The sequence below is a fragment of the Staurois parvus genome, unplaced genomic scaffold (genome assembly GCF_062004578.1).
Source record: "Staurois parvus isolate SC_StPar_1 unplaced genomic scaffold, SC_StPar_1.0 ptg000249l, whole genome shotgun sequence".
NCBI classification, from domain to species: Eukaryota; Metazoa; Chordata; class Amphibia; order Anura; family Ranidae; genus Staurois; species Staurois parvus.
In genome coordinates, this window is record NW_028318045.1 from 2242961 (window position 1) to 2269252 (window position 26292).

At 42.7% G+C, this 26292-nt stretch overlaps 1 protein-coding gene across 1 annotated transcript; it reads left to right on the forward strand.

Moving 5' to 3' along the window:
• Window positions 1–483: 483 nt before the first annotated feature.
• Window positions 484–24515, forward strand: ISX (intestine specific homeobox). The gene is made up of 4 exons (XM_089680650.1): window positions 484–663; window positions 10824–10975; window positions 21088–21204; window positions 21819–24515. The coding sequence occupies exons 1-4, from the start codon at window positions 504–506 to the stop codon at window positions 22056–22058; spliced, it is 669 nt and encodes a 222-aa protein (XP_089536776.1). The 5' UTR covers window positions 484–503; the 3' UTR covers window positions 22059–24515.
• Window positions 24516–26292: the final 1777 nt, after the last annotated feature.

The window sequence follows — 26292 nt, forward strand, 5'->3', positions numbered from 1 at the left end:
ACAACACTGTTTGGGATTTCAGTGCAGCAGAAGCACTTTTTTGTCAGCTTTGTCAGTTTTTTCTTATTATTGTTATTTAGAAATATACTTCACGTTAATCAGCTCCAGTGTGAGCAATGGGAGAGCGTTGGCTGGAATCAAGAGAAGCAACGTGTATCTGCCAGGCCTTGTTTCCTATGAAAGACAGTAGAAAGTACAGAGACAACTTGTACCTGCTAAATAGACATCTTAGAGGTTTACATTTACCCAAGATTCACCAATTTTTTTTAACTAAATCTTATGTGGAAAAATTGGTGAATCTTGTGTGAATCTTGAATCAAAATATTGATGAATAGACCTCTAAGATGTGAATCTTGGACAAAGATATTAATGAATAGACCCCTTGGTATTATGAGATTGCATTATTGAGTCAATTTTGACATCAGAAAGCTTGAACGCATTGTCTTATTTTAGGCTGCATTTTAAGTGCGCTACCCCAGCAGGATTCAAACGCAGATAAAGGAATGGGTCTGAAGAGTGACAATTGCCCCAGGTCATGGTCAAGAAGCTTGAAAATGGATTTAAAGCCTCTGAAGTCAGACTTGGATAAAGCAAGAAGCAATTCTGTTTCAGACTCACATGAGGAAGGGGAGATCAGCGATACCGAAGGAAACAGCCCCCCCTGTAAGTATGCTTTAAGTTTCCTCTAATATTGCACCCTAAAAAAAATCCAATACTAATTTGTTAAGGCTCCATCCAAGGTCACCATCTAATTCCTGGAATTAGATGTTGGCTTGGAGATGACACAATCCTGTAAACCCTGGTGCATGTGCAGTTCTGGGCTGTGTAAGCCCCTGTTGCAGTCTCTCAATATGTGATTTGGAACAGCGTTACAATGTTGGAATCTGATCACTGGGAGAGAGGAGATTGCGAAAATGCCTTCTCCTCTCTGCAGCAGATTGATGACATCATCTGAGCCTAGACAAAGGATAGCTTGTTAATGATAATTTTTTATCAAGATTTTAGCAAGCTTGTTCTATAAAAAAAACACATAAACTTTATAACAATATTTAATCTGTTTCACTACATATGACAAAAATAATTGCAATAAATATGACAACGATAAATAAAAAACATAATTTCTAATTTTAGCATTTTAATATTTAACTTGTTATTATAATAAATGCTATAAATATAATAGTTATTATTATATACTTGTGCACGGTTTTGTAAAACCACTTCTAAAACGCAATACTGTTTTAATTTCCTAAGACATATTTTAAAAATTCCATTTTCCTGATATGTCACCTGTAACAGGTTCTACACTATTTTGTGTTCACTGGCAAACAATTCGGTATGGTTTTAATTAGAAATGGTTTGAGCCGCAACATTGAGCTTCAATTGTGGCTTTTTCTGTTGTGTTACACATTCTATTGGTACGTTTCGAAAAGAAAATTCAATTTTTTTTTGCAAGCCTGGTAAGTATTACATCCACGCTTATGCAAGAAGTGGCGTTATTAAAATGTCACATTCAGAGTTTAGGCTTACACTTTCCCGCTTGAAAAATAATGTCTTCAAATTTTCTTTCAATTATTGGCTTCAGTGCACGAATTCCCACTGAGATTTCACGTGACACGTCTCACGTTCATGCCGTGCAACCTGGGTTGATGCGACTTCATTGTAGAGGATAGCACTCTGGGTCGTTTATAGAATATTCCATACAGCTACTACACAATGAAATGTCATTTGGAAACCTTGGAGTCAGAAAAGGCAAAGGATGAATCTTGCTGATATGAAGAGAGGGGGACTCAGGAGACTTCAGCTTTTAGAAGCAATGCACAGAGATTTATTAACCACTTGCCGTCCGCCTGCTGTTTATAAACGGCCGGACGGTGGCACTCCAGGGGCGGGTTGCCGCTCATAAACGGCACCCGCCATTTCTAGCTGTGAGCACGCAGCACCGCGATCCGGTGCCCGCTGTGTGAACAGTGAAACACCGATCGTCGGATGGGATCCCGATCATGTGATCACTGACTGGCCAATCAGTGATCACATGCAAAGTAGTAAGCAAGATGTCACTTATTACATCATTGCTTACTACGTGTGAAATCTGTGAATGATCACAGAGGTCACACGTTCATAACAGCCTTGTACCATGTGACAAGCTGTGACCAATCACAGTATTTCTCAATGGCTGCAAGAATGCAGACAGAGAGAAGGAGAAATGATTGCTTTTACATCCTATATGGGTGTAAAAGCAATCACTGTAAAAAAGAAAAAAAAAAAAAATCTTCATCACCCCCCACAAGTAGTACAGTATCACCATGGTAACACTGTACTGCTAGGGTGACAGTATGTAAAAAAAAAAAAACATAAATAATAATATAAAAAAATAAAATAAAAATGTAAAAAAAAGTTTAAAAATTATAATTTTTGGTTATAAACTAATTTGGCTTATTTTTATTTTTACTAAAAAGGTAACGATTATTTATTTGCAAAATTGTATAAGAAAAACACTTTTTTTCAAAATTTTGGGACATTTTCATTTACATAGCAAAAAAAATAAAAATCCCAGCAGTGAATAAATACCACAAAAAATAAAGCTTTATCTGTCTCAAAAAAATTGTAAAAAATTCATATGGGTACAGTGTTGCATGACCGCGCAATTGTCATTCAAAGTGTGCTAGCGCTGAAAGCTGAAAATTGCCCTGGACAGGAAGGGGGTAAAAGTGTCCGGACAGGAAGTGGTTAAGAAATACACTCTCATATAATTTCAGTAAGTGCTCTGGTGGTTTTCGACCTTTTTAAGTGGTGACACATAAAATTTACAGTAGATGTAAGCCTTAACTGAATGACATTTAGTTTGCTAAAGTACTGTTAGGCTGATTTACTAAAACTGGAGAGTGTAAAATCTGGAGCAGCTCTGTATAGAAACCAATCAGCTTCCAGTTTTCTTTTTGTCAAAGCTCAATTGAACAGGCTGAAGTTAGAAGCTGATTGGCTACCATGTACAGCTGCAACAGATTTTGCACTCTCCAGTTTTAGTAAATCAACCCCTGTGTATCATTAACATCTCATAAACATGGACATTAGCAGGAGCAGGCAGGGTCTGGCATAAATGTCCCAGCATTTTCCTGCAGCCAGGCAGCTGCAGGTTGTGTATACAGGTGCCTATAGTCCTTGTGGCCAACCCATGGTCCAAGGGCTGCATGCGGTCCTTTGGTATATGATATGGGGCCCTCAGACCTCAGCAGTCTGTAGTGGACACATTGATTAGGGTAATAGCATTGATCTCTACTAGCCTCATCAGATGCGCATGATAAATACGCAATTTGTATAAGTGGTATAATCTGCCAGAGGTCCCCTTTAAGGTGGATCAGATGTGCAGCCTGGAAAGAATCTCCATCCTCTGGATCTGGGGCTGCCCTGCAGCCATCCTCCAAATGGGATCCTGAAAATTTTCAGCTCGGTACAGAGCCTGGAGATCCTGCCAGTAACAGCACTTCCTGTTTCAGGCTGACAGCGCTAAACAGCTGCCTTGAATACAGCAGCAAAGTTGTCAGTTTGCCATGTGCACTCCTTCAGTGGTTTGTCGGACTACAGACAGGGTCTCAGTCAGTGACCAATTTAGGAGGGAGATTCTTTCCAGCCTGCACATCTGATCCACCTTAAAGGGGACCACTGGCAGATTATACCACTTATACAAATTGCGTATTTGTTATTCGCATCTGATGAGTGCGCATTTTTATCATATCCCCTGCACTTTGCTGCAAGGATTATTATCACATGGAATTCATTTGAAATCACCTGGCCACAGGATCTTCACGTAGCACCATTATCTGATTGATGTCAGATTTTCACCAACACATGAACTTTTATTTATTTTGCATGTATTGACTTTACAGTTGCACTTTATCTACAGTGCTTAGTGTCTATACAAAGGACTATACACAGTTATATTGGTTTTGCATATAATTCATTTTATATTTGGCACATCGTTAACGCTATAGCGCTGCACTTATTGATCATTTATGTTATTGAAGGTTTTTTTGGGTTCCTTTTTAGTGCATTTGCTGCTGATTCCATCTCAATCTTGAGCACTCACTAATTTCTTCATCGTCCTACAGTAATACAGGCCAAAGATTGGTTACATTGCCTTATATATGTGCTTTCAAGAATTGTCAACACTCATTACCTCTAACCTGTAAATAATAGTACAGGGCAATTCATAAGATGGTGTGTGATCTCTCCCTGACTAGGTACCTTGGGCTTACGGCCTGCCCATTTGTGCACATATGTATGACATATTCCCAAACACAGAAGTGTCACATTTAGGGAATATGTCAAATGCATAGGTAAACATCTATGAAAAAAAGCATTGGTGTTTATAGGAGTACAAGCGCCTAAAGCCATTTGCCTCTTTGGGGCTGCGGCTACCCAGCAATTGGAAAATGCAGGGATTTTTATGCCTGGCCTGCCTATGCCTCCAAATGTACATATGCAGGAGACCTAAAGAAGAAATCTCACCACACGTTTTCTTTATTTTGTCTCCCCATGGCACAAAGTACAGTATAACCAAAGTCAGTGTGATGGACAGTGCACATCCCTAACACCCCCCACCCCCCCCCCACCCCCCTCGCTGTCCGACCACTCTGCTCTCAAGGCCAGTGCTGTCACAACACAAGCACAAGGAGGGATCATCATGTCTGAACAGCTTTCTAGTAAATATTCACATGCACGCACGGGTAGGGGCAGAATCCAGGGATCTGTGCCTGAGCTCCATATGTAGGGAGAAGGGGATGTCAGTGCTCTCCCCCATGTCTTCATTGAAACTTACTGTAGTGGTGCAACAGTCATTCCTCTGCATATAACAAGTGTGGATGATGTCAGTGCTCAAAATAGAATTTTCCACAAATCGGGCTTCTGGCAGGGGAGGAGCTGAAAGGCTGGGGTGAACCAAGTAAGGGATTATCTCCACAATCATTCAGCATCACTTTGAAGAAGCAAGGACGGCAATTCTAAATGAATCCATAGACGAGAATTTTTTTTTTTAAGCTAGTGAGACTTCTCCTTTAGCAATTGCTTTTTTATTTGTAGTACTGATTTACCCATTTTTGATCATTTGTTGCATCTCAGTGTTGCGAATCTCCTCTAGCCTCTATTCAGTCACTTCCTGTCTACATGCACTCCAATGATGGCTGCATGACATTTCTCAGAGCGGGTTTTCTGATGGTGACAACAGTGAACCATACCTGTAGAAACAACCACTTGTATGAACCTGTGTGACAGGGTGAGAATGCAGAACTATACCATGGACATGGGAAGAGTGTTGTCACTTATAACAGGAAGTGCCTGAATAAGGACCTTCATGGCAGCAAAAGTGAAGGAAGTTGTTTGTTAGTTGTCACTGCAAGAGGTGTCCCCATTGGAAGATTTCCCCCTCTATTCCTTTTCGTTTGACAGCTCAAACTTTTGGATTTCTTTTCTCTTTCAGTCCCAGAGACAATCTGAGTCTGGTTTCCTTGACTTCACACCAATGTCAGTGAAGGGCCAAAGACCTATTGTCATGAAAACTGTAATAGGAAAGGGAAAATAGGCCAGAGGGAAGAAAGGCAGAAATGAAACATAGAGAGAGAAGATTATAGAATGAATACAAAAAGGGGGCAAGAAATCTAAGTGCCCAGAGGTGCCCTGGGTCTTTTAGAAATGTAACAATGTTCCTGATAGTGCCTCTACAACAGGAGCTCTGTTTTCTGATGTGCAGCTCACAGTCATCCACTCCCTTAAATCGCCTCATTATAACATATAATGATCTGCTTAGCTCAACAGCCACGCTAAGAACCCTTGTGCAAGACAGAGTGCCTCAATCTATCCTGCCACTGATCCTCACTCTCCTGAAGGATCTTAATTGTCATTATTGTACTTGTCAGGACATTTCTATTTCTATGTGAACAGTATTAAAATCTTTCCATTTTATGTGTATCTCTACGACATGATGTAATGAAACTACATTGTATATCCCAATTTAGTGCAATTCTATATTGAATTTTCTTGTTTATCAGACTATTCTTAACTGGGCACCTGAACAAAAGTCTATTGGGCACAGAGCTCAAAAGCTCAAGCTGAATGAGTCAGAGCAGTTACTCCTCCTCCTTCCAACCCTCTGCTGTATTTATCTGGCTGCATTCTCTTTCAGAGGTGTGGTGCCGCTGCTAGATGTCAAATTTGATAGTTTTGCCTGGTCTCCTTGATGTGCTCTGTAGTTTTACCCGTAGGCTGCTGCATCATTACTGTGTCCTATAGTGAGGGAGTGTCTGGTGGGTGAAAGCACAACATTCTGTGAGGGATTAGGTGTCCAATACTCTAAAAAGAGTGTTGGATGCTAAGGAGAAGATCCATGGCACAGTTGTGGGATAGATAAGCGTTACAGTTAGAGCTTACAATTTTGGTATGTAACAACAGATTTGCTCTAAAGCAACCTTGTCAAGTTTTACAAAGATTGAGAATGAAGTTCCCTGCAACAGAAGAGCATATATACTCCATAGAAGTGGGTGTCTTCTACTTTTCCTCCTTTCCAGCACTGCTGTCTCAGTAGGGGTTCTCTTACACAAGCAGTCAGGGAGTGGTAAAATGAGGCTACTGAGCCAGAGTTTTACAGACCCTCTGACTACCACCTAACCAATTCAGCCACTCAGGGCTATACACATACCATTGGAAGAATTAAACGGCATGTTGCCTTCAGCCTGCAGTACCATCAACGAACATAACCCATTCAATTGATTGGGGTTGTGATGCAACCTCCCTGGATCCATGTAAAATGTATGCAGTTTTGGTGCGGTGGTGCAACATATTAAAGGATTAAAGCAATTGATAAGGAGGCAACAAATCACCTCCTCACCACATATCAAATGCTCTCTGAAAAGCAATAAATTGCAGATAACTGTAACTGTTGGCCTCAGAGACTCTGCTCTCTCCTGGCTCTCATCCTACCTATCACAACGCTCCTTCAGCGTTACCTACAACGCTACCACCTCCCCATCACTCCCCCTCTCTGTTGGGGTCCCTCAAGGCTCTGTCCTTGGGCCCCTTCTCCTCTCCATCTACACCTCCTCCCTTGGCCAACTGATACACTCTCACGGCTTCAACTATCACCTCTATGCCGACGACACGCAAATCTATCTCTCCACCCCTCACCCCCTCAGTCTTCGCCCGAATCACAAGCCTACTGAACGACATATCAGACTGGATGTCGCTCCACTTCCTTAAACTGAACCTCTCCAAAACCGAGCTCCTCGTCTTCCCCCCAGCCCGCACACCACCCCCTACTGACTTCTCCATCAGGTCCAACAATGCCACCATCAGGCCCGCCCCACAAGCCAGAGTACTTGGGGTCATACTTGATTCCAATCTGTCCTTCCAGCCCCAAGTCCAATCACTAACAAATTCATGCAGACTCCACCTCCGCAACATCGCCAAAATACACACGTTCCTAACCCCAGAAACCACTAAGCAGCTCATCCACTCCCTCATCATATCACGACTCGATTACTGCAACTCCCTCCTCACTGGCCTGCCTCGCCGCTGGTTATCCCCGCTTCAGTCGATCCTGAATACGGCAGCCAGACTCATCCACCTTACCAACAGCTCCGTTTCCGCCACCCCCCTCTGCCAATCCCTCCACTGGCTTCCGATTGCCCAACGGATCAAATTCAAAATCCTAACACTGACGTACAAAGCTGTCCATCATACTGCCCCAAACTACATCACCGACCTAGTATCTAAATACCACCCAACACGCACTCTCCGCTCCTCACAAGACCTCCTTCTCTCTAGTTCCCTGGTCTCCTCCCCCCATGCCCGCCTCCAGGATTTCTCCAGGATGTCTCCAATCCTCTGGAACTCTCTACCCCAATCCATCAGACTATCACCTACTCTCCTCTCCTTTAGGCGCACCCTGAAAACCCACCTTTTCAGGGAAGCCTACCCTACCCCCTGCTAATTGCCGACCTCCTCCACTCCTCCTACCATTCCATCCCCCACAGCCACTTCCTCCTGTACCACTATCCCCTCCCTCCTAGATTGTAAGCTCGAAAGAGCAGGGCCCTCGATCCCCTCATGTTTTGCATTGTATTGTTATCGTACTGTTGCATGTTCTGTCTCCCATTGTAATGTACAGCGCTGAGCGAACTGTTGGCACTTTATAAATACTGTATAATAATAATAATAATAGGTATGTTATCCACACGTGTGAATGAACCCTTCAGCATTCAACATTTCAGCTTGTGTGGGTGGCTGTGTTGGGCATTGGAGTTCAGTCCTCTAATCCCTACATCACTGCTCTGTCATAGAGAACAGAACATTGAACCATGGTAATCAGTGGAGGATACAGCCACCTGATCCTCCCAGAGGTGCTGAATTATATACAGCCTCATGGAGGCTACAGCATTTGATTGGAGGGAAGGTAGACAACACAGGCCACCTGATGAGTGTACACCCTATTGTACAACTTTTAGGCTAGGTTCGCACCTAAGTATTTTCCGCAGCATTTTGCGCTTAGCAGAAACGCACAGCAGTCCATTTATTATTAATATTATACAGGATTTATACAACAGTTTGCTCAGCACTTTACAATATAACGGGAGACAATACAGCAACAATACAGTTCAATACAAGAGGGTTAGGAGGACCCTGATCCTAGGAGCTTACAATCTAACATTTAACTTGATTTCTTATGAGACACATTCACATACAGTCATGGCCGAAATTGTTGGCACCCTTGATATTTTTCCTGAAAATCAAGTATTTCACACAAAAAAGGTATTGCATTAACACATGTTTTGCTATACACATGTTTATTCCCTTTGTATGTATTGGAACAAATATAAAACAGAGGCAGAAAAGCAAATATGACATAATGTCACACAAAACCCCAAAAATGGGCTGGACAAAAGTATTGGCACCCTTAACTTAATATTTGGTTGCACACCCTTTGGAAAACATAACTGAAATCAGTCGCTTCCTATAACCATCAATAAGCTTCTGACACCTCTCACCCGGAATTTTGGACCACTCTTCCTTTGCAAACAGCTCCAGGTCTCTCTTATTGGAAGGACACCTTTTCCCAACAGCAATTTTAAGATCTCTCCACAGGTGTTCAATGGGATTTAGATCTGGGCTCATTGCTGGCCACTTCAGAACTCTCCAGCGCTTCTTTGCCATCCATTTCTGAGTGCTTTTTGACGTATGTTTGGGGTCATTGTCCTGCTGGAAGACCCAGGATCTTGGACGCAAACCCAGCTTTCTGACACTGGGCCCTACAGTGCGACCCAAAATCCTTTGGTAATCCTCAGATTTCATGATGCCTTGCACACAGTCAAGGCACCCAGTGCCAGAGGCAGCAAAACAACCCCAAAACATCATTGAACCTCCACCATATTTTACCGTAGGTACTGTGTTTTGTTCTTTGTAGGCCTCATTCCGTTTTCGGTAAACAGTAGAATGATGTGCTTTACCGAAAAGCTCTATCTTGGTCTCATCTGTCCACAAGACGTTTTCCCAGAAGGCTTTTGGCTTACTCAAGTACATTTTGGCAAACTGTAGTCTTGCTTTTTTATGTCTCTGTGTCAGCAGTGGGGTCCTCCTGGGTCTCCTGCCATAGCGTTTCATTTCATTTAAATGTCGACGGATAGTTCGCGCTGACACTGATGCTCCCTGAGCCTGCAGGACAGCTTGAATGTCTTTGGAACATGTTTGGGGCTGCTTATCCACCATCCGGACTATTCTGCGTTGCAATCTTTCATCAATTTTCCTCATCCGTCCACGACCAGGGAGATTAGCTACAGTGCCATGGGTTGCAAACTTCTTGATAATGTTGCGCACTGTGGACAAAGGCAAATCTAGTTCTCTGGAGATGGACTTGTAACCTTGAGATTGTTGATATTTTGCCACAATTTTGGTTCTCAGGTCCTCAGACAGTTCTCGTCTCCTCTTTCTGTTGTCCATGCTTAGTGTGGCACAGACAGACACACAATGCAAAGGTTAAGTGAACGTCTCTCCTTTTTATCTGCTTTCAGGTGTGATTTCTATATTGCCCACACCTGTTACTTGCCCCAGGTGAGTTTACAGGAGCATCACATGCTTGTAACATTCTTATTTATCCGCAGTTGTGAAAGGGTGCCAATACTTTTGTCCAGCCCATTTTTGGAGGTTTGTGTGACATTATGTCGAATTTGCTTTCTTTCCTCCCTTTTTTTGTTTTGTCCCAATACACACAAAGGGAATAAACATGTGTATAGCAAAACATGTGTTAATGCAATACGTTTCGTGAGAAATACATGATTTCCTGGAGAAATATCAAGGGTGCCAACAATTTCGGCCATGACTGTATCCACATTTTCACCCGGTGCATTTTTTGGAGAGGGTCAGGGACTTTTTTAAATGCAAAAAGTTGCATTTTTGGTTCTGTAGACTTCAATGGAGACGCTGCAGAAAAGCATATAGTGCATATTTGCTGTGTGCAAAAACGCACTGCAAAAAGCACTGCAGAAAAGGATCAAACGCAAACTGCATAGGTGTGAACCTCTCCTTAGTCGTGGTCTTTATAAAATTGAAAGGGTCCCTTTCATCTTAAATAAATTAAAAGGCACACATTAAAGAGCATATAAATGCAGGCATTGAAATCAAAACTTACAATTTATGGTATATATCAACACAATGACAAACAACATAAAAGCTAAGCAAAAATGTTCAAGAAAAACATCCAAGTGTGAGTGAACACAAAAAAACCCACCATATAATGGATCAACATCAATGTAAATATGTCTTATATGTGTCTTTTCTTGCAGATATCTGTAAGAACAAAAAACGGGTCAGAACTACTTTCAGCATGGATCAAGTGCAAGAACTGGAGAGGATTTTCCATTTGACACATTATCCCGATGTCCAGATGAGGGACAAGCTGGCCGCAAAGATTAAACTTCCAGAAACCAGAGTGCAGGTGCGGTCTAGGGGTACAAATCCTTTTTTTTTTTCTTTTTGCCAGCAGTGGATATACTATGAACTGTGGAGTTAAAATATTGAGTCCAATTTTAATGTAAAAGGCTGTATTCACACCTTCGGGCACGTTTTTCATGCATTCACTTTAAGTATGCACTTAATAAGTCTAAATGCGCTTGCATTGTAGTGCACTGAAGAGCAGGTGAGTTTCTTCAGCTGCATTAGAATGTAATTCAGAATGAACAGCAATGTACCAGAAATCACATATACTGTACCTCCATAGTGATTTTACAATATAGGCAATTCTGCATTCTGTCACAGCCGGGTGCCCACACTAAAGGGAGGACAACTCCGCGGAAGTGGGAGCGGGTACCTGTCAAATTCAGCAACCCGCTCCCCCTCCTTCCCCAAAGGTCCACAGTCTCTTGGTCATCCCCTGCACTGTCTGCAGTCTCTGGTCATCTCTTGTACTGTGTCCGCAGTCTCTGGTCATCCCCTGCACTGTGTCCGCAGTCTCTGGTCATCCCCTGTACTATGTCCGCAGTCTCTGGTTATCTCCTGTACTGTGTCCGCAGTCTCTGGTCATCCCCTGCACTGTGTCCGCAGTCTCTGGTCATCCCCTGTACTGTGTCCGCAGTCTCTGGTCATCTCCTGTACTGTGTCCGCAGTCTCTGGTCATTTCCTGTACTATGTCCACAGTCTCTGGTCATCTCCTGTGCTATGTCCACAGTCTCTGGCCATCCCCTATACTGTCCGCAGTCTCTGGTCATCTCCTGTGCTATGTCCACAGTCTCTGGTCATCTGTACTGTGTCCGCAGTCTCTGGTCATCTCCTGTACTTTGTCCGCAGTCTCTGGTCATCTCCTGTACTTTGTCCGCAGTCTCTGGTCATCTCCTGTATTGTGTACGCAGTCTCTGGTGATCTCCTGTACTGTGTTTGCAGTCTCTGGTCATCTCCTGTACTGAGTCTGTAGTCTCTGGTCATTTCCTGTACTATGTCTGCAGTCCATTGGTTCAGAATATTTTTTTTCTTGTTTTCCCCCTCTAAAACCTTGGCGCGTTTTATGGTCAGGTGCATCTTATGGAGCGAAAAATACATTTTATATATATATATATATATATATATATATATATGTATTAAATAATACAAATGTGAAGTGCATTTGTTTAATTGCCTGGATTGCAAATGTAAATGTGTTCAGTGAATGTCAGGTGAATGTGCAGGGAAGGTAACATTCATCCTTTGATAAATATGACGAATGTAACAGTGAACACTTATTGCATGCAATAACATATATTGCCAAATGTTAGTGACTGAGCAGAAATCTGTGCTAATGAATAGCGTGTCCTGGGGCAATTGTAAGTGCCCTCAACTGCGGCTTCCTACATCACAAAAGGTCTGCACATAATGCTTAGTATACAGTACAGTATGTAATGTTGGAAAGGGGTGTCAAGACTGCAAATATACTAGTAAAAATGATGGTCAGAGACTGGGGACATGCCAGGAGTTGAAAAAAAAGTGTAAAAAAATACTCAGTCTGGTATGTATTTACACATGTTCATGTGCATAAGACATATGTGCGTAATTTCATCCTAGTGGCTAGAATATTCATTTGTTCTAGTCAGTAGACTGAAATTACGCACGTGTTTATGTGTGCATATGCAAAATTATGCCAGTACACTTCTCTCCTAATGCAGGCTTGGAGCATTTTGTTTATGCCTGTAAACAGTGCTCTGTATTGCAAATCTAAATGGCACAATGCGCATGTACACATTGGCTAATATACAGCCAGCGGTGTATTTACCACAAGGCAAACAAGGCATTTGCCTAGGGCAGCATTTTTCAAGGGGGCAGCGCTGTCCCCCAACAGAAGAAAAGGAAGAATGGACACACGCAGCACGGGGACCAGGTGGGATCTGAGAGAGGCTGCGGGCTGTTTCATGGTGTATGCAGAGCCTGACTGTTGTTCCCGGGGATGTCTGGAGCTGTGAAGGTGCGTGTCTTATCTCTTGTCGGGGTGGGGGTGAGGTTTGCCAGTGTATGGGGGGCAGTGGTAGTGGAAGGCTCTCTTGGGTGGGGGCTAGGGTGTTGGTCAATGGGGGGAGCCAATTTTTGTGTTGCCTAGGGCAGCACAAAACCTAAATACACCATTGTATACAGCTGCGTTCAGAGGCTTAAAAAAAAGAAAAATGGAATATGCTTCTAAAAGTGTTGTTTTTATTCTGCCCCTGTGAATCAGGCCATTGGCTAGAGACTGAAGATGTACTACAAAATAAAGAAAAGCTCTGTTCATATTATGGCATAGTAAGAACAAAAATTGCTATGCAATTTTGACATGCGATTTTCACGTGATTCTGCATGTAGCATAGGGCATACTGTTCACTTAAAGGGCTGCCCTATACGCATTTGGACCCAAAAAGAAGCTCCTGTGATGGACGCAAGATCGCTGCCACCAATATGTGACGATCCCACAATCGCTGTCACCAATATGTGACGAACGCGGCATCAGACCCCAGCCCTTCTCACCAAACTCGTGACCGAAGGACTAGCCAATCTAAAACGATGTCACGTGCGTAACAATGCCACACCCAGCTGCACCCTGCACAATGATTTTCCAGCTAATTGGACCACAATCTATGTACCGGCAGCCTGAGTGATTGTTACTGGCTCAGGTTAATTACGCAATTAACCCTTCACACTGCCACCACCTCCTTTTTGTACAGAGAAAGAGGAAACTCGGCATTATCAGCTATAACACTATAATGGTTGAGATAATCGTCTGTATATCACGGTCACCGCAGGCCGGTTATACAGAGGGTTAAACAAACACAGTAGCACTCTTTTTAGAGGCAGGAATTCGTAAATTGCAATTAAGAGCTATAGAAACAGTTCACCACTTTGAGAAGGAAAGATCTATTACTAAAAGGTCAAAAAGGGTGCAATAAAAATATTTACAGAAAAAAGATGTAACCATTGTATATATAAATATACAGAGAACAACAGCACAGCAAAGAGGTAACAGAAGGAGGTTAAAGGGTTAAAGTGCTTGCCAATCAGCCTTGGGTTTGCAGATCAAGTTTCAGAGCGAAAGGGTACGGGTCTCCCCAGGTGGTTCTGATGTTAAAATGGGAGACTTCTTCAACTTAACTCTTCTTAGGCCTGACAACCCAATTTGTAGTTCCCCAGCAGGGGGTGTCTCTGAAGTCAAGGACCAATACCCCGTTTAGGGCGGGAAGGTCTGGGCATAGACCTAAACTAGAGCCAAAATCTCGTGTACTTCATATTTTGGCTCATAACTCTTCATATGCACAAGTGAAACTCCACCCGTGGGTAGATTATGCAGACACGTCTGAGGATTGATTAGTTATAAATTATGAAATTCTACACTGAATGGTTCACGAGATCTACTTTTCTGCTTTCCTATGTATTCGAGACAAGGAGAGTGACCTATCAAACTGTTCGTCTCTTCTTGGCCAATCTGACGATATGCCTGGTTTTTATGTAAGTCTCTCATAATCCAAGATATGAGACATAGGGGAAAAATGGATTTTTAAAAGGGTTATCTGGTCGTGCTTCCTTGGAATGTCTTTTGAACACCTGGGAAGGCTGAGTTATCGTTTTTTGAGGTGTTAAGTTGCACAGGTTCTTTGGTCAGCTAGGCCCCAGCTCCCTTGGGGATTTTATAGCTCCCCCTGCTGGGCTCTGGCCTCCTGTGACACTCCTAGCACACACACACACTGACTAAATGTCACTGTGCCTCTCAGAGAGGGGGGGGGGAGAATGAGGGGAGAACATGGAGAACTCTTAACAAAATGGAGGGCCGTGCCTGCCTCTGGCGCGCACGTTCGCGACAGCTCCTGCTCCTTTTTTCCAGTCTTCACATGATTTGTGAAGGTGACAAATGCAACAGAATCATATTCCGTTTGGGTTGCTATTTGAGGATAATAGCACCTAAACACATGAAGCATGTTCTCTGATACAATAAGCCGGCTACTCAGTAACATCCATTGGAAAAAATTTTTATTGGCTACATAACAGGATACAGTAAAAACATGCCGCCAACGTGTTTCAGCTGGAGCCTTACTTATAGCATGCTACGAGTAAGGCTTCAGTCGATAAGCGTTGGCATGTTTTTACTGTATCCTGTTATGTAGCCAATAAAGAATTTTTCCAATGGATGTTACCGAGTAGCCGGCTTATTGTAGCAGAGGATTATTGCTACATTTCAAGGAATTTGGGCCAGAAAACCAGTTACCAGTCTCTCAGGTGATCCTTGGAAGAGCATGCTTTCTTTGTGGACTATGTTTATTGCACAGAGCACGTTGTGCTGCGATTGCAATGTGATCTCAATTACATCACAAAATGTGAATGGACTGAAGAGACCGAGATCACTGCTAATTCCTCTTTGCAAATCAATGTTCCCGCTCCAACTATACACCTGCTAGGGTCCGAGGGCCACATGACAAGTATCAAAGTACTACATGTGACCTTCAGGTAACAAGTTGGACTGTAGGACCCTAAATAAGCCCTTCAAAATATGACTTCCTGATCTTTCCCATTCCAATTCTGCTCCTTTCAATATTATTTACCAAATAATCATACAAAAACAGTAAAAAATGTGTCAACAAAATAGTCCATCCAAAAATAAGAGAAAAGAAAAGTCCCAGAGGCTGTGATGAAACAAAGAAAACCAAGGACAGTTGTCCTGTCACCAACCACTATTACAGAAGGCTTACCAGAAAGGCATGACCCCCTGTTAAGAGTGGTCAATCACGCTTTGTTAAACAATCCAGAAAGCCAGTCACTGGAATCCTCCTCCAGATCACCAAAACAGCAGATAAGGATCTTCCAAACAATAGACTTGAATTAGGGTTGCTAAACCATTCAGGATAAGGCTTGGACTCCTAGTGGAAAACATGCAAAGAAAAAACACACCACATTATTATTATTATTATTATACAGTATTTATAAAGTGCCAATAGTTCGCTCAGCGCTGTACATTACAAAGGGGGACAGAACATGTGACAGAACAATACCAATACAATGCAAAACATGAGGGGATTGAGGGCCCTGCTCTTTCGAGCTTACGATCTAGGATACATAGTGTAAAACCATAATAACAACATTTATTTAAAGTATGGTTGCACTCACATGTAAGCAAACATCATTAGGCATTGATTGGCAAAAAATCCAAATTTTCCAATTTCCAAAATGCCCGCTGGCCGTTGGCGCATGCGCAGTAGTGTGTGCGTGTGGCTCCACCCTATGCGTTTCGTCTCAGGTAACGTCATCAGGGGCACGACAACTGTCCTTGGTTTTCTTTTGTTTCATCACAGCCTCTGGGACCTTTCTTTTATGTTTGGATCAAATATTTTTTGACACATTTTCGCTGTTTTCTTATGATTATTTGTAACTTTTTAAGTGCTGCACTTCCATGTATTTATTGTTGATTGTCTAGTATCAGGGTTTTTGTGTTCAGCTGCTATATGTTTTACACCTCATTTTTAATTATTGATCTATTGTGGTTCTTATTAGCGCAGGTTTATATATATATTTATCCTTGATATTATTTAACAGAAAGGTATCCTCAGTATGTCTCTCTCTCACTTATTTCTTTATCAAAATGGCACAGCACCAGAACTCTCCATTGAAAGTCACAGTGCCCCTGCGTAAATATTTCACTGAAGTGTAGACATGAAGGCAATAAATTAAGTTCAACATCCACCAAATCTAATAAAAAAATCTCTATGAGTGATATGAGACAGGATTAATGATTCATTACATTGATTGATTTGAAATTCCAGGGCCAATTCCTTTGTAAATTTCTCAATTATTTTCTGTGATTGTCTTTAAGTCTTTAAAAAAACAAACCCATTTTTTTCTCTTTTGAACAGTACAGCCACTTGAAGGGCATTTATTATTGTCATGATGAATGGCATGACTGGTGTGATGATTTTGAATTTGTTGTAAGACTGAATTCAGGGAAACAATTTAACCACTTGCCTACAGGGCACTTATACCCCCTTCCTGCCCAGGTCAGTTTTCAGCTTTCAGTGCTGTCGCACTTTGAATGACAATTGCGCTGTCATGCAACACTGTACCCATATGACATTTTTATAATTTTTTTGAGATAGATAAAGCTTTCTTTTGGTGGTATTTAATCACCTCTAGGTTTTTTATTTTTTGCTAAACAAACCAAAAACAACTGAAAATTTTTTTTAAAAAAAGTTTTTTCTTAGTTTTTGTTATAAAATTTGGTAAATAAGTTATTTTTCTCCTTCACTGATGTGCGATAATGAGGCTGCACTGATGGGCACTGATAGGCTGCACTGATGGGCACTGATAGGTGGCACGGATGGGCACTGATAAGGAGGCACTAGTAGGTGGCACTGATGGGCATTGACAGGCATCACTGATGGGCACTGAAAGGCAGAACTCATATATGGCACTGATAGGTGTCACTTGTAGGTGCCACTGATAGGCGGAACTGACTGGCAATGATAGGTGGCACTGACTGGCACTGTTAGGCGGCACTGATAGGCAGCATTTACGGGCACTGATAAGTGGCACTGATAGGCGGCACTGACTGACACTGATAGGTGGCACTGATTGGCAGCACTGATAGGTGGCACTGACTGGCATTGATAGGTGGCACTGACTGGCACTGATAGGTGGCACTGAAAGGCAGCTCAGATGGGCACTGATATGTGCACTGGTAGGCACTGATATGTGGCACTGATGGGCACTGGCAGGTGGCATTGATGAGCACTGACAGCTGGAATTGCTGGGCACTGACAAGTGGCACTGCTGGGGCTAAACTGATTATCAGGGCACACTGATCATCAGTCCCCTGATGATCAGTGTACATGTCCCCTCCGAGGAATGCCGATTACCGGCTCTCCTGTCAAGCTGTCAGTGTGACAGCTCGTGAGGAGAGAAATGCCGATAACCGGCATATCCCTATTTACATGTGATCAGCTGTGATTGGACACAGCTGATCACATGACCGAGCCGACATCTTCGGCTCTTTCTGTTGATCGGTGATCCGCTGTGTCCGAGGGAAACAGAGCACCACCGATCGCCATTCCCAGATCCGCGCATGCGCGGTTAGAGTGACATCCTCCCAGAACAAGAGAACCGCCTTGTGCCCGTCATTCCCTTATATGGAGAGTGGGAGGCAGTTAAACAGCCGCAGCTTAAGCAGAAAAGCTTGTGGCCTGACAGCATGCTGCCGAGAGAAACTCTTATTGTGTTGTGGAAGCAGTGGTCTCTCTGCAGAGCTCTGACACCACCTTAATGAGTCAGACCTTAAAGTGTTACTAAACCCACAACAGTAAAATCAGTCTGTATATGCAGTAAAGCATGCTTGTTATACTCACTGTGGAACCTAAGGGGTTAATCCTCTGCATTGTGTAAAAACAGTGTTTGATCCTGCCTTCTCTGATCCTCCCTTTTTTCCAGTGTCACCCTTTTATCTCCTAATAAGACACATCCTGTGGAGACACTCTGTACATGCTCAGTTTGGTGTGTATTGCAAGAGAGGTTTTTTTTTTTCCTTGAAAGAGTACATGTGATCAGCACAGGGCCAATCAGCACTGTCCAGACAGAAGACAGGGGTTCTGCATCCTCATAGAGCAGAAAGAAAACTCCTCCTACAAGCTTTAACCAGTGCTCTGCTGAACACTGATAGAAGTCACAAGACTGCTCTAACTGCTGATGAGAAAAGGTATTTAGCAGTCTGTATTTACTAAAATAATTGCATTTCCATGTTCTGTGTACTGTGGGAGACCAGATACAGTGGCATGAAAAATGAAGAAAGCATATTTTTCTATAGTGTGTAATTGCCTCAATCCAAACCACTGTTTGTGATCTCTGTCTGTAGTCTTGTTTCTCTGCTATCTGTAGGAGTCATTTTGACAGGGTATGCAGAACCCAGAGGATGGGAAAGGGGGGCTCCAGCACACAGCCTGTGATTGACAGCCTCAGCTGTGTATGTTTCCATATGACACTGTGTAAAGGGGAGTGTGTCCATTCCCCATAATCAAATCTAAGATTACACTCAGTTCTGCTTTCTGAGTTGTGCAGTGTGTAACATTAAATATCCCATCCCCCTGCCTCTGGAAGCCAAGCAGTGTAAATTCTGGACTATAAATGGATGTAGAGAAGAGATGACTGCAGATAAATAGGTACAACCAAGGATAGTCACTATACTGAGTATATTTAAGGATTTGTAACCACTTTAAGCACTGCAAACAACAAAGCTCATTTTCCCTGCTGATTAGAGAACTTTAGCTCTGAGTCAGCATAGGGAGTGTCAAATTTTGGTAGAGAAACTACTGTTTCCACACAGTGACAAGGGTCCTTTCTTCAGCATGCTGGCAGGGGAAAGGCTGTGGCTGCTATTCAAGCTGTGGCTGCTTTCTAAAAAAAAAAAAAAAGACTAATCTGAGCACCATTTGTTTTGATGCAGCTGGAATGTAATTACCGTATTTTTCGCTCCATAAGAAGCACCTAGGTTTTAGAGGCAGAAAACAGGAAAAAAAATTCTGAACTAATGGACTGCAGACATAGTACAGGAGATGACCAGAGACTGCGGACACAGTACAGGAGATGACCAGAGACTGCGGACACAGTTCAGGGGATGACCAGAGACTGCGGACACAGTACAGGAGATGACCAGAGACTGCGGACACAGTACAGGAGATGACCAGAGACTACGGACATAGTACAGGAGATGACCAGAGACTGCGGACACAGTGCAGGAGATGACCAGAGACTGCGGACACAGTGCAGGAGATGACCAGAGACTGCAGACACAGTGCAGGGGATGACCAGAGACTGCGGACACAGTACAGGGATGACCAGAGACTGCGGACACAGTACAGGGGATGACCAGAGACTGCGGACAGCAAAGGGATGACCAGAGACTGCGGACAGCACAGGGATGACCAGAGACTGTGGATAGTACAGGGGATGACTGCTGACCTTTGGGGAGGGGGGGAGGGGGGGAGCGGGTACCTGAATTTGACAGATACCCGCTCCCACTTCCGCGGAGTTGTTCTTTCATCTTACCTGTTCCTCTATCCAGCCGCGCACTGTCTTCCCGGCTTCTGTAATGGTGCTCGGCATGACAGCCGGGTGCCCAGTGCGCATGAGCGAGAAGCACTTGCGCTTTGTGATTGGTCCGGCGGCTTCTGGGATCTGTCATGTGTCCCAGGTGCCGCCTTACCATTCACAAAAAGCACCGCTTCCTGCGCATGCGCACCCGGCTGTCATGCCCACACTACAGAAGCCGGGAAGATAGAGGAACGGGTAAGATGAAAGAACAACTCCACGGAAGTGGGAGCGGGTATCTGTCAAATTCAGGTACCCGCTCCCCCCCTCCCCAAAGGTCAGCAGTCATCTCTATAAGGTCCCGCTGTAGAGCTGAGCGGCCGGCCCGGTATTCTGACACGGCGGCAGTGGAAATACCGGACCGGCCGCTCCATATTTGCTCCATAAGACGCACTGACATTTTCCCCCCTTTTTTGGGGGGAAAAAGTGCGTCTTATGGTGCGAAAAATACGGTAGTTAATTTATACTATGTGGGCTAACACACACATACATTACACTGTATATGTGATTAGTATTATCTGACAACATTTTTTCAGTTCTGTTTAGCTAGTATCATGATTCACATTTCCCTGCCATACTGCATAATAGGAATAATAATCTCACAATTCTCCATCACAGTAGAGCACTTCGGTTTGGTCACTGATTCACCCTAGGTTGCTGATTGGACAATAAATGAACAGCAGCACAATAAAAAAGGTCCTTAGTCTCCTTACTTTGATTTCTCCTCCTGTCAGCCAGCTCCCAGCATTAGATTAGCAGCATTGTACATTGCAGTAGTGGGTGATTAGCTCACCATTGCTGCACCTCCCTCCTCCAGTCCGCAGTGTTGCGCAAGGAATTATCTGAAAGAAGAGGATTATAAGTGAAAAATCTTGGTTGCTATTCTAAAAGCCTTTAAAACAGGTTCCTCCTTTAAAATGGAAGACTTTCTGATATACAGTAATATTTTTCTAATCACACTGACTAATTGTGCTCCTTTCAATCTTCTTAAAATTCAAGATTTGGTTTCAAAATCGCCGAGCGAAGTGGAGAAAATATGAAAAACTAGGTAATTTTGGAGGCCTCCAACACCTAACCGCAGCAGACATGGTTCCTGCACCAACCACAGATATAATGGTAAGTGGTTATGGGGCAGAGCACACAGATGGATGGCTTGGGAACTGTAAACTGCATTTTTTTCTTGTAAACGGAAACCAGCAGTTGATTATTTAAAATATAACTAAAGGTAATTTTTTTGGAGAGGAGAGGGATTAGAACTCCTGTCAGATTTTAACTGCTGTCTGTGTTCCCACAGGGATGATTTACCCTCTATAGTTGCCCTGTTATTGGCGAAGGTGAAAGTGTAAGAAAATCCCAAATTTTGGGTTGTCACCAGACTAGGGACAGAGGGGAAATATTCCAATGGGGACACTAGTTCTGCTGATCCTGGTGACAACACGGGATTTCCTCATCTTGGTGGGATTTCTTCTCATTTCCTGTTTTGGCTATGTGACAGGAAGTGAAGGGAAATCTATCAAATGGGGATATAGATGGCAAAAAAACTGGCAGGGTTTATAACTCTCTCTTACTCTATGCAAAAATGTTTTAAAAATGTTGCCTTTAGCTCTACTTTAATACAAAGCTTATAGGCCAAAAAAGTAAACATATATTTTGACAAATGGATTAAAAATAGTATTTACCTTTAAAATATGATACATTCCTTCCATGAAATTATTCCTTTTAACCCACAGAACTACAGCCTGCAGAGGACACCAGGTATTGAGTTGCAGCCAACCTACTACTTACCTTTTCAAAGGTATCCAACCTCGATTATAATCCCTGGTTTGATGACCTTGACTTCAAACAAGGCCTTTACCAGACAAGATAAGACCTTTTCCTTGCTACACTCTATATCTCCAGAGACTCCGCTAGAACATCAGCCTGGCAGCTCCAATATAAATCAGGAACGTTACTACTATCATAAAAGTTGATTGTCCACCAGGTTGTCGTATCGGCATCTCATCCATGCTCCTGTTGCAGGAGAAAACTAAAATCGTAGATTGAGCAGATGGGACCAGCACTTTGCTTGGTGGATGAATATATCTGTAACTAACAACAAGACTTTAATTGCTCCCCTCTAGAGGACAACAAGCCCGGCTCCGGCACCAAAAGCCATTCATCTGTTGTTTAAAATTTTCTGAGACGCAAACAGTGCCGTAACCAAGAACACACATGATTAAATTACCTTATCATTTATTTATAGGCAAGCGGGCAATTTGTAGAGGAAAATGGAGAGAGTGAGCAGATGTTTCTGAAGTCCATTTAACTCTGAGACTTGGGACCACTTTGGAAGAGTAGTCGAGTGCTTGGCTCTAAGGATTGATGTGGTTGGGAGATAGAAAATGGGATACGGGGCCATGCAGTAGAAAGTCCATTGGTTGGATGGTTTAACAAAAAAGCTTTCTAGAGAGAGATTTTCAAGATGAACGCGAGGCAGAACCGTCGTTATCCCATCTGCTGGTGGGCCTCAAAGATTAACACTGTGGACACAATGCTTGAATATATTCTCCTTTATTGAGTTTGCATTTTAATTCTCATTTGGATGACAATGACCAAGTATTTATCTAAGTCTCAAACAATTAAAATTCTGCTAGTAAAAACTGATATACACCAACTGCTTAATGTAGCCTTTCCCACTACTGTGTAATACCAAATTGTGTTTGGTATTTCACTTCCACCAAAAGGCTTTATGGAAAATGTATAGAGAAACTGGTTCATCAAGCTGTAACAGCTTCTAAGGCATCCAAGGCTCATTTCACTCTGGTGAATGGAGCAGTTTGCGTTTACCCGCAGGAGGTACAGCAGGTTTCCCATTGAAACTCCTATTGCAAGCAGACAGTCTGCATCCAGAGCTGATCATCTGCAGGTAATCACTGTGTAAGCGATTACATGTGAATAGCCACGAATAGCTGCAGGGGCTGTCAGGTTCCCATTGCTTTAAATAAGGCTTCACGCCCACAGCTAATAGCAGAGAACCATGCTGTGTGCATTAAGGGTGCATTAAGGTAAAAACCTTCTGCCTTTAGAACCCCTTTAAGAACTGTTTAGCACTTTGTATGTGATATTGCAGTTTGATGAATTAGGACCTCTCTGATGCTTTTGGGCTGAAAGTCTATTTCCAGCCAAAATGTATTTAGTATTTGATGGAGTAGGCAGCAGTCAGACCGTTTTCAAGTTTGTCTTGCTGTAGCCACTTTGGAGATCGCACTTCCTGTTCTATTGACACCAAGACAAGAAATGAGAGGGTGCGGGTGTCACTGGGAAAAGAAGACACACAGTAATAAAAACCTGACAGATGTTCTAACCCCTCCGCTTTCAACTGTGCAGTTTTTGTCTGTGTTTAAAAATTGTATGACACAGATCGACCCCTGCTGTAGGCTCTTATCTTGAGGATTTCTACAAAGATACAATGTTGTATTTTAGGGAGAGGAGACTGAGGCTCCATGCACAGTAGCATTTTTTTTTTTAAAGCAGAACTCCATGTAAATTTTTTATTTAAACTGCTAATTTTGTCCAGGGGTTTAGGGAAGAGCTCTACTTACCCTGCCCTCTGATCCTCCATGCCCAGCGGTGGACTGTTCCTGCCGTCCTCGCCTGGAGCTGGTCTCTGGGCGTGATGACGTCAGGACCAGTCCATTCACAAGACCGCTAGCGTGCAGGGGGCAGAAGTGGCAGGGACCAATCTTGAGCTCCGAGGATCGGTGAATTTGCTAAGTACAGTATATAATCACTGTTATCACCCCTAGACAAAAACAAGCAGTTAGTCCATGCAGTGCGGGCACAGCCCCACTACACGGTTCAAAAATATGTTTGCCCGGATTTCTGCTTTAAACTTCTAGAAGCTAAATAGTGGTATCCTATGTGCCCATGCACACTATTTTAGGCTAGTAGCGTTTTTCAAGCTTTAGCATTTAGGAGCAGAAAAAAATAGTTTTTGTAGTGTTTTTGGGAACCTTTTTCCGGCAGAAACCCCGCTGAACACTACTAAAATGCCTCTAACAGCTTTTTTCTAGCTTTTTTTTCTACATGTACTGTAAAAACACTCATAAATTAATAATACTCCTAAAAGCTCCTAAACACTCCAAAAAGCTATTAAAATGCTACTACAAGCCAGTGCAAATATGCTATTATTAGCGTTTTGCATACAGCTTTTTTTTCTAACATTTTTTGGGCTTATAAAAAATGCTAGTATACATGAAGCTTGAGAAAAAGCTGTCCCCTCCCTGCAGCAGACTGGTGACATCATCTCAGTTTATACAAAGCCCCTGGACTGGAGCTCAAAGACATATTTGTAATTATAAAATGTGGACATATTTTTTTTAAAAATTAAACTATTGCTGCATATTGTGACATGCCAGAAATGTATTCAATAAAACTTGTAAATTTCATTTCAACATAATTATTTTAGGGGAATCCTGATTACTAAAGTGTTACAATCTCCATTCTTCTCTCATAAACATTTTTCTGCATGTTGGTCATATAAGACTGACACCCAGTCCAGTTCTGGTGGCCCCTCTTGCTTCAAAACTGTAATGACTTATTTTAACATTCACACTAGCAATTTTTATGTTTTCACCTTTCTTTAAAAAAAGAATAGAAAAAAGCAGTAATTCAGCCAATTAAGTTTTGTACTGCGGGAAAGTGGAATATTTCATTGTTTCTCAAAAATTGCCCTCTTTTTATTGGCCAAGGCTGAATGTTTCACTGCAAAAAATGTACTGACTGTTAGCGAAGCAGACATCAGCCACACACTGCAGTGCAATTTAAAAATTATATTATGAGTACATTTATCTGCAGGGCTTGGCATTTCACTTTTTCCATCACATAGGTTGGAATCAGATTTTGTTTTTGCAATATCCTTATGACTGTCCACCCTTATTATCACACAAACAAATCAGACATCAAGTGCAAGTTTACCTAATGTGCACCAGTGAACAGTGGCTAAAACAGTTGACAGATGTCGCACTAATCTTCTGCCTGTTTGGTTCTAAGTATACTGTCCCAGAGAGGGTGCACTTTAAGCACACAGTGCATTATTACACCAGCAAAATGCACACACTGTAGTGAAACGCAAGAATAATACTGATAGAGTGGCAGACGTAAATCTTTTACACAAGAGATAGAACATGATGTATGCTTGAATGTTCAAGGGAAGGAAAAATGGCGCTTACATTGGTGGTCAGTGGGAAGAAGAATGGCCCTTACATTGGTGATCAGTGGAAAGAAGAATGGCCCTTACATTGGTGGTCAGTGGGAAGAAGAATGTCCCTTACATTGGTGGTCAATGGGAAGAAGAATGTCCCTTATATTGGTCGTAAGTGGGAAGAAGAATGTCCCTTACATTGGTGCTCAGTGGAAAGAAGAATGGCCCTTACATTGGTGGTCAGGGGGCAGAATACCCCCTTACATTGGTGGTCAAAGTGAGGGATGCCCCCTTACTTTGGTGTCAGAGAAGGAAGAATGCCCCTTACATTGGTGTCAGTATGGGAAGAATACCCCTTACATTGGTGGTCAGTAGGAGGAAAAATGCCCCTTACATTGGTGTCAGTAAGGGAAGAATACCCCTTACATTGGTGGCCAGTAGGAGGAAAGATGCCCCTTACATTGGTGCTCAGTCGGATAAAGTATTACCCTTACATTGGTGTCAGTAGAAGAATTTCCCTTTACATTCGTGTCAGTGAGGGAAAAATGCTCCTGACATTGGTGTCAGTGAGGGAAGAATGCCTCTATATTGGTGGTCAGTCAGAGAAAGAATGCCCCCTTAGATTGGTTCAATGGCAAGAAGACGGCTCCTTACATTGGTGTCAGTGGGAAGGATATCCCCTTACACTGGTGTCAGTGAGGGAAGAATGCTCCTTACATTGGTAGTCAGTTGAAGAAAAAATGGCGCCTTACATTGGTGTCATTGGAAGGAAGCATTCTCCTCATATTGGTGTCAGCAAGGGAAGAACGCTCCTTACATTTGTGGCAATTCGTCTCAGTGGGAGGAAGACTATACCCTGGTCCTGCATTCTGTGGAATCATGTAGCAGTACTTGCTCATATTCCAACACTGGATAGAAGAGGAAGGGGCTACTTGCTGTCCCTGTGGGACACTGGAGAAAGGTATTTAATCACTTTGAAAAACAAGCATTAAATCTTTATCAGCTGAGGGCACATTAATAAT

Excerpts from the sequence above, each read along its gene's own strand:
- ISX (XM_089680650.1), top strand. The coding sequence starts at position 504 with ATGGGTCTGAAGAGTGACAATTGCCCCAGGTCATGGTCAAGAAGCTTG. Across the intron at positions 664-10,823 it reads CGAAGGAAACAGCCCCCCCT|ATATCTGTAAGAACAAAAAA; the intron begins GTAAGTATGCTT and ends CTTTTCTTGCAG. Across the intron at positions 10,976-21,087 it reads TTCCAGAAACCAGAGTGCAG|ATTTGGTTTCAAAATCGCCG; the intron begins GTGCGGTCTAGG and ends TTAAAATTCAAG.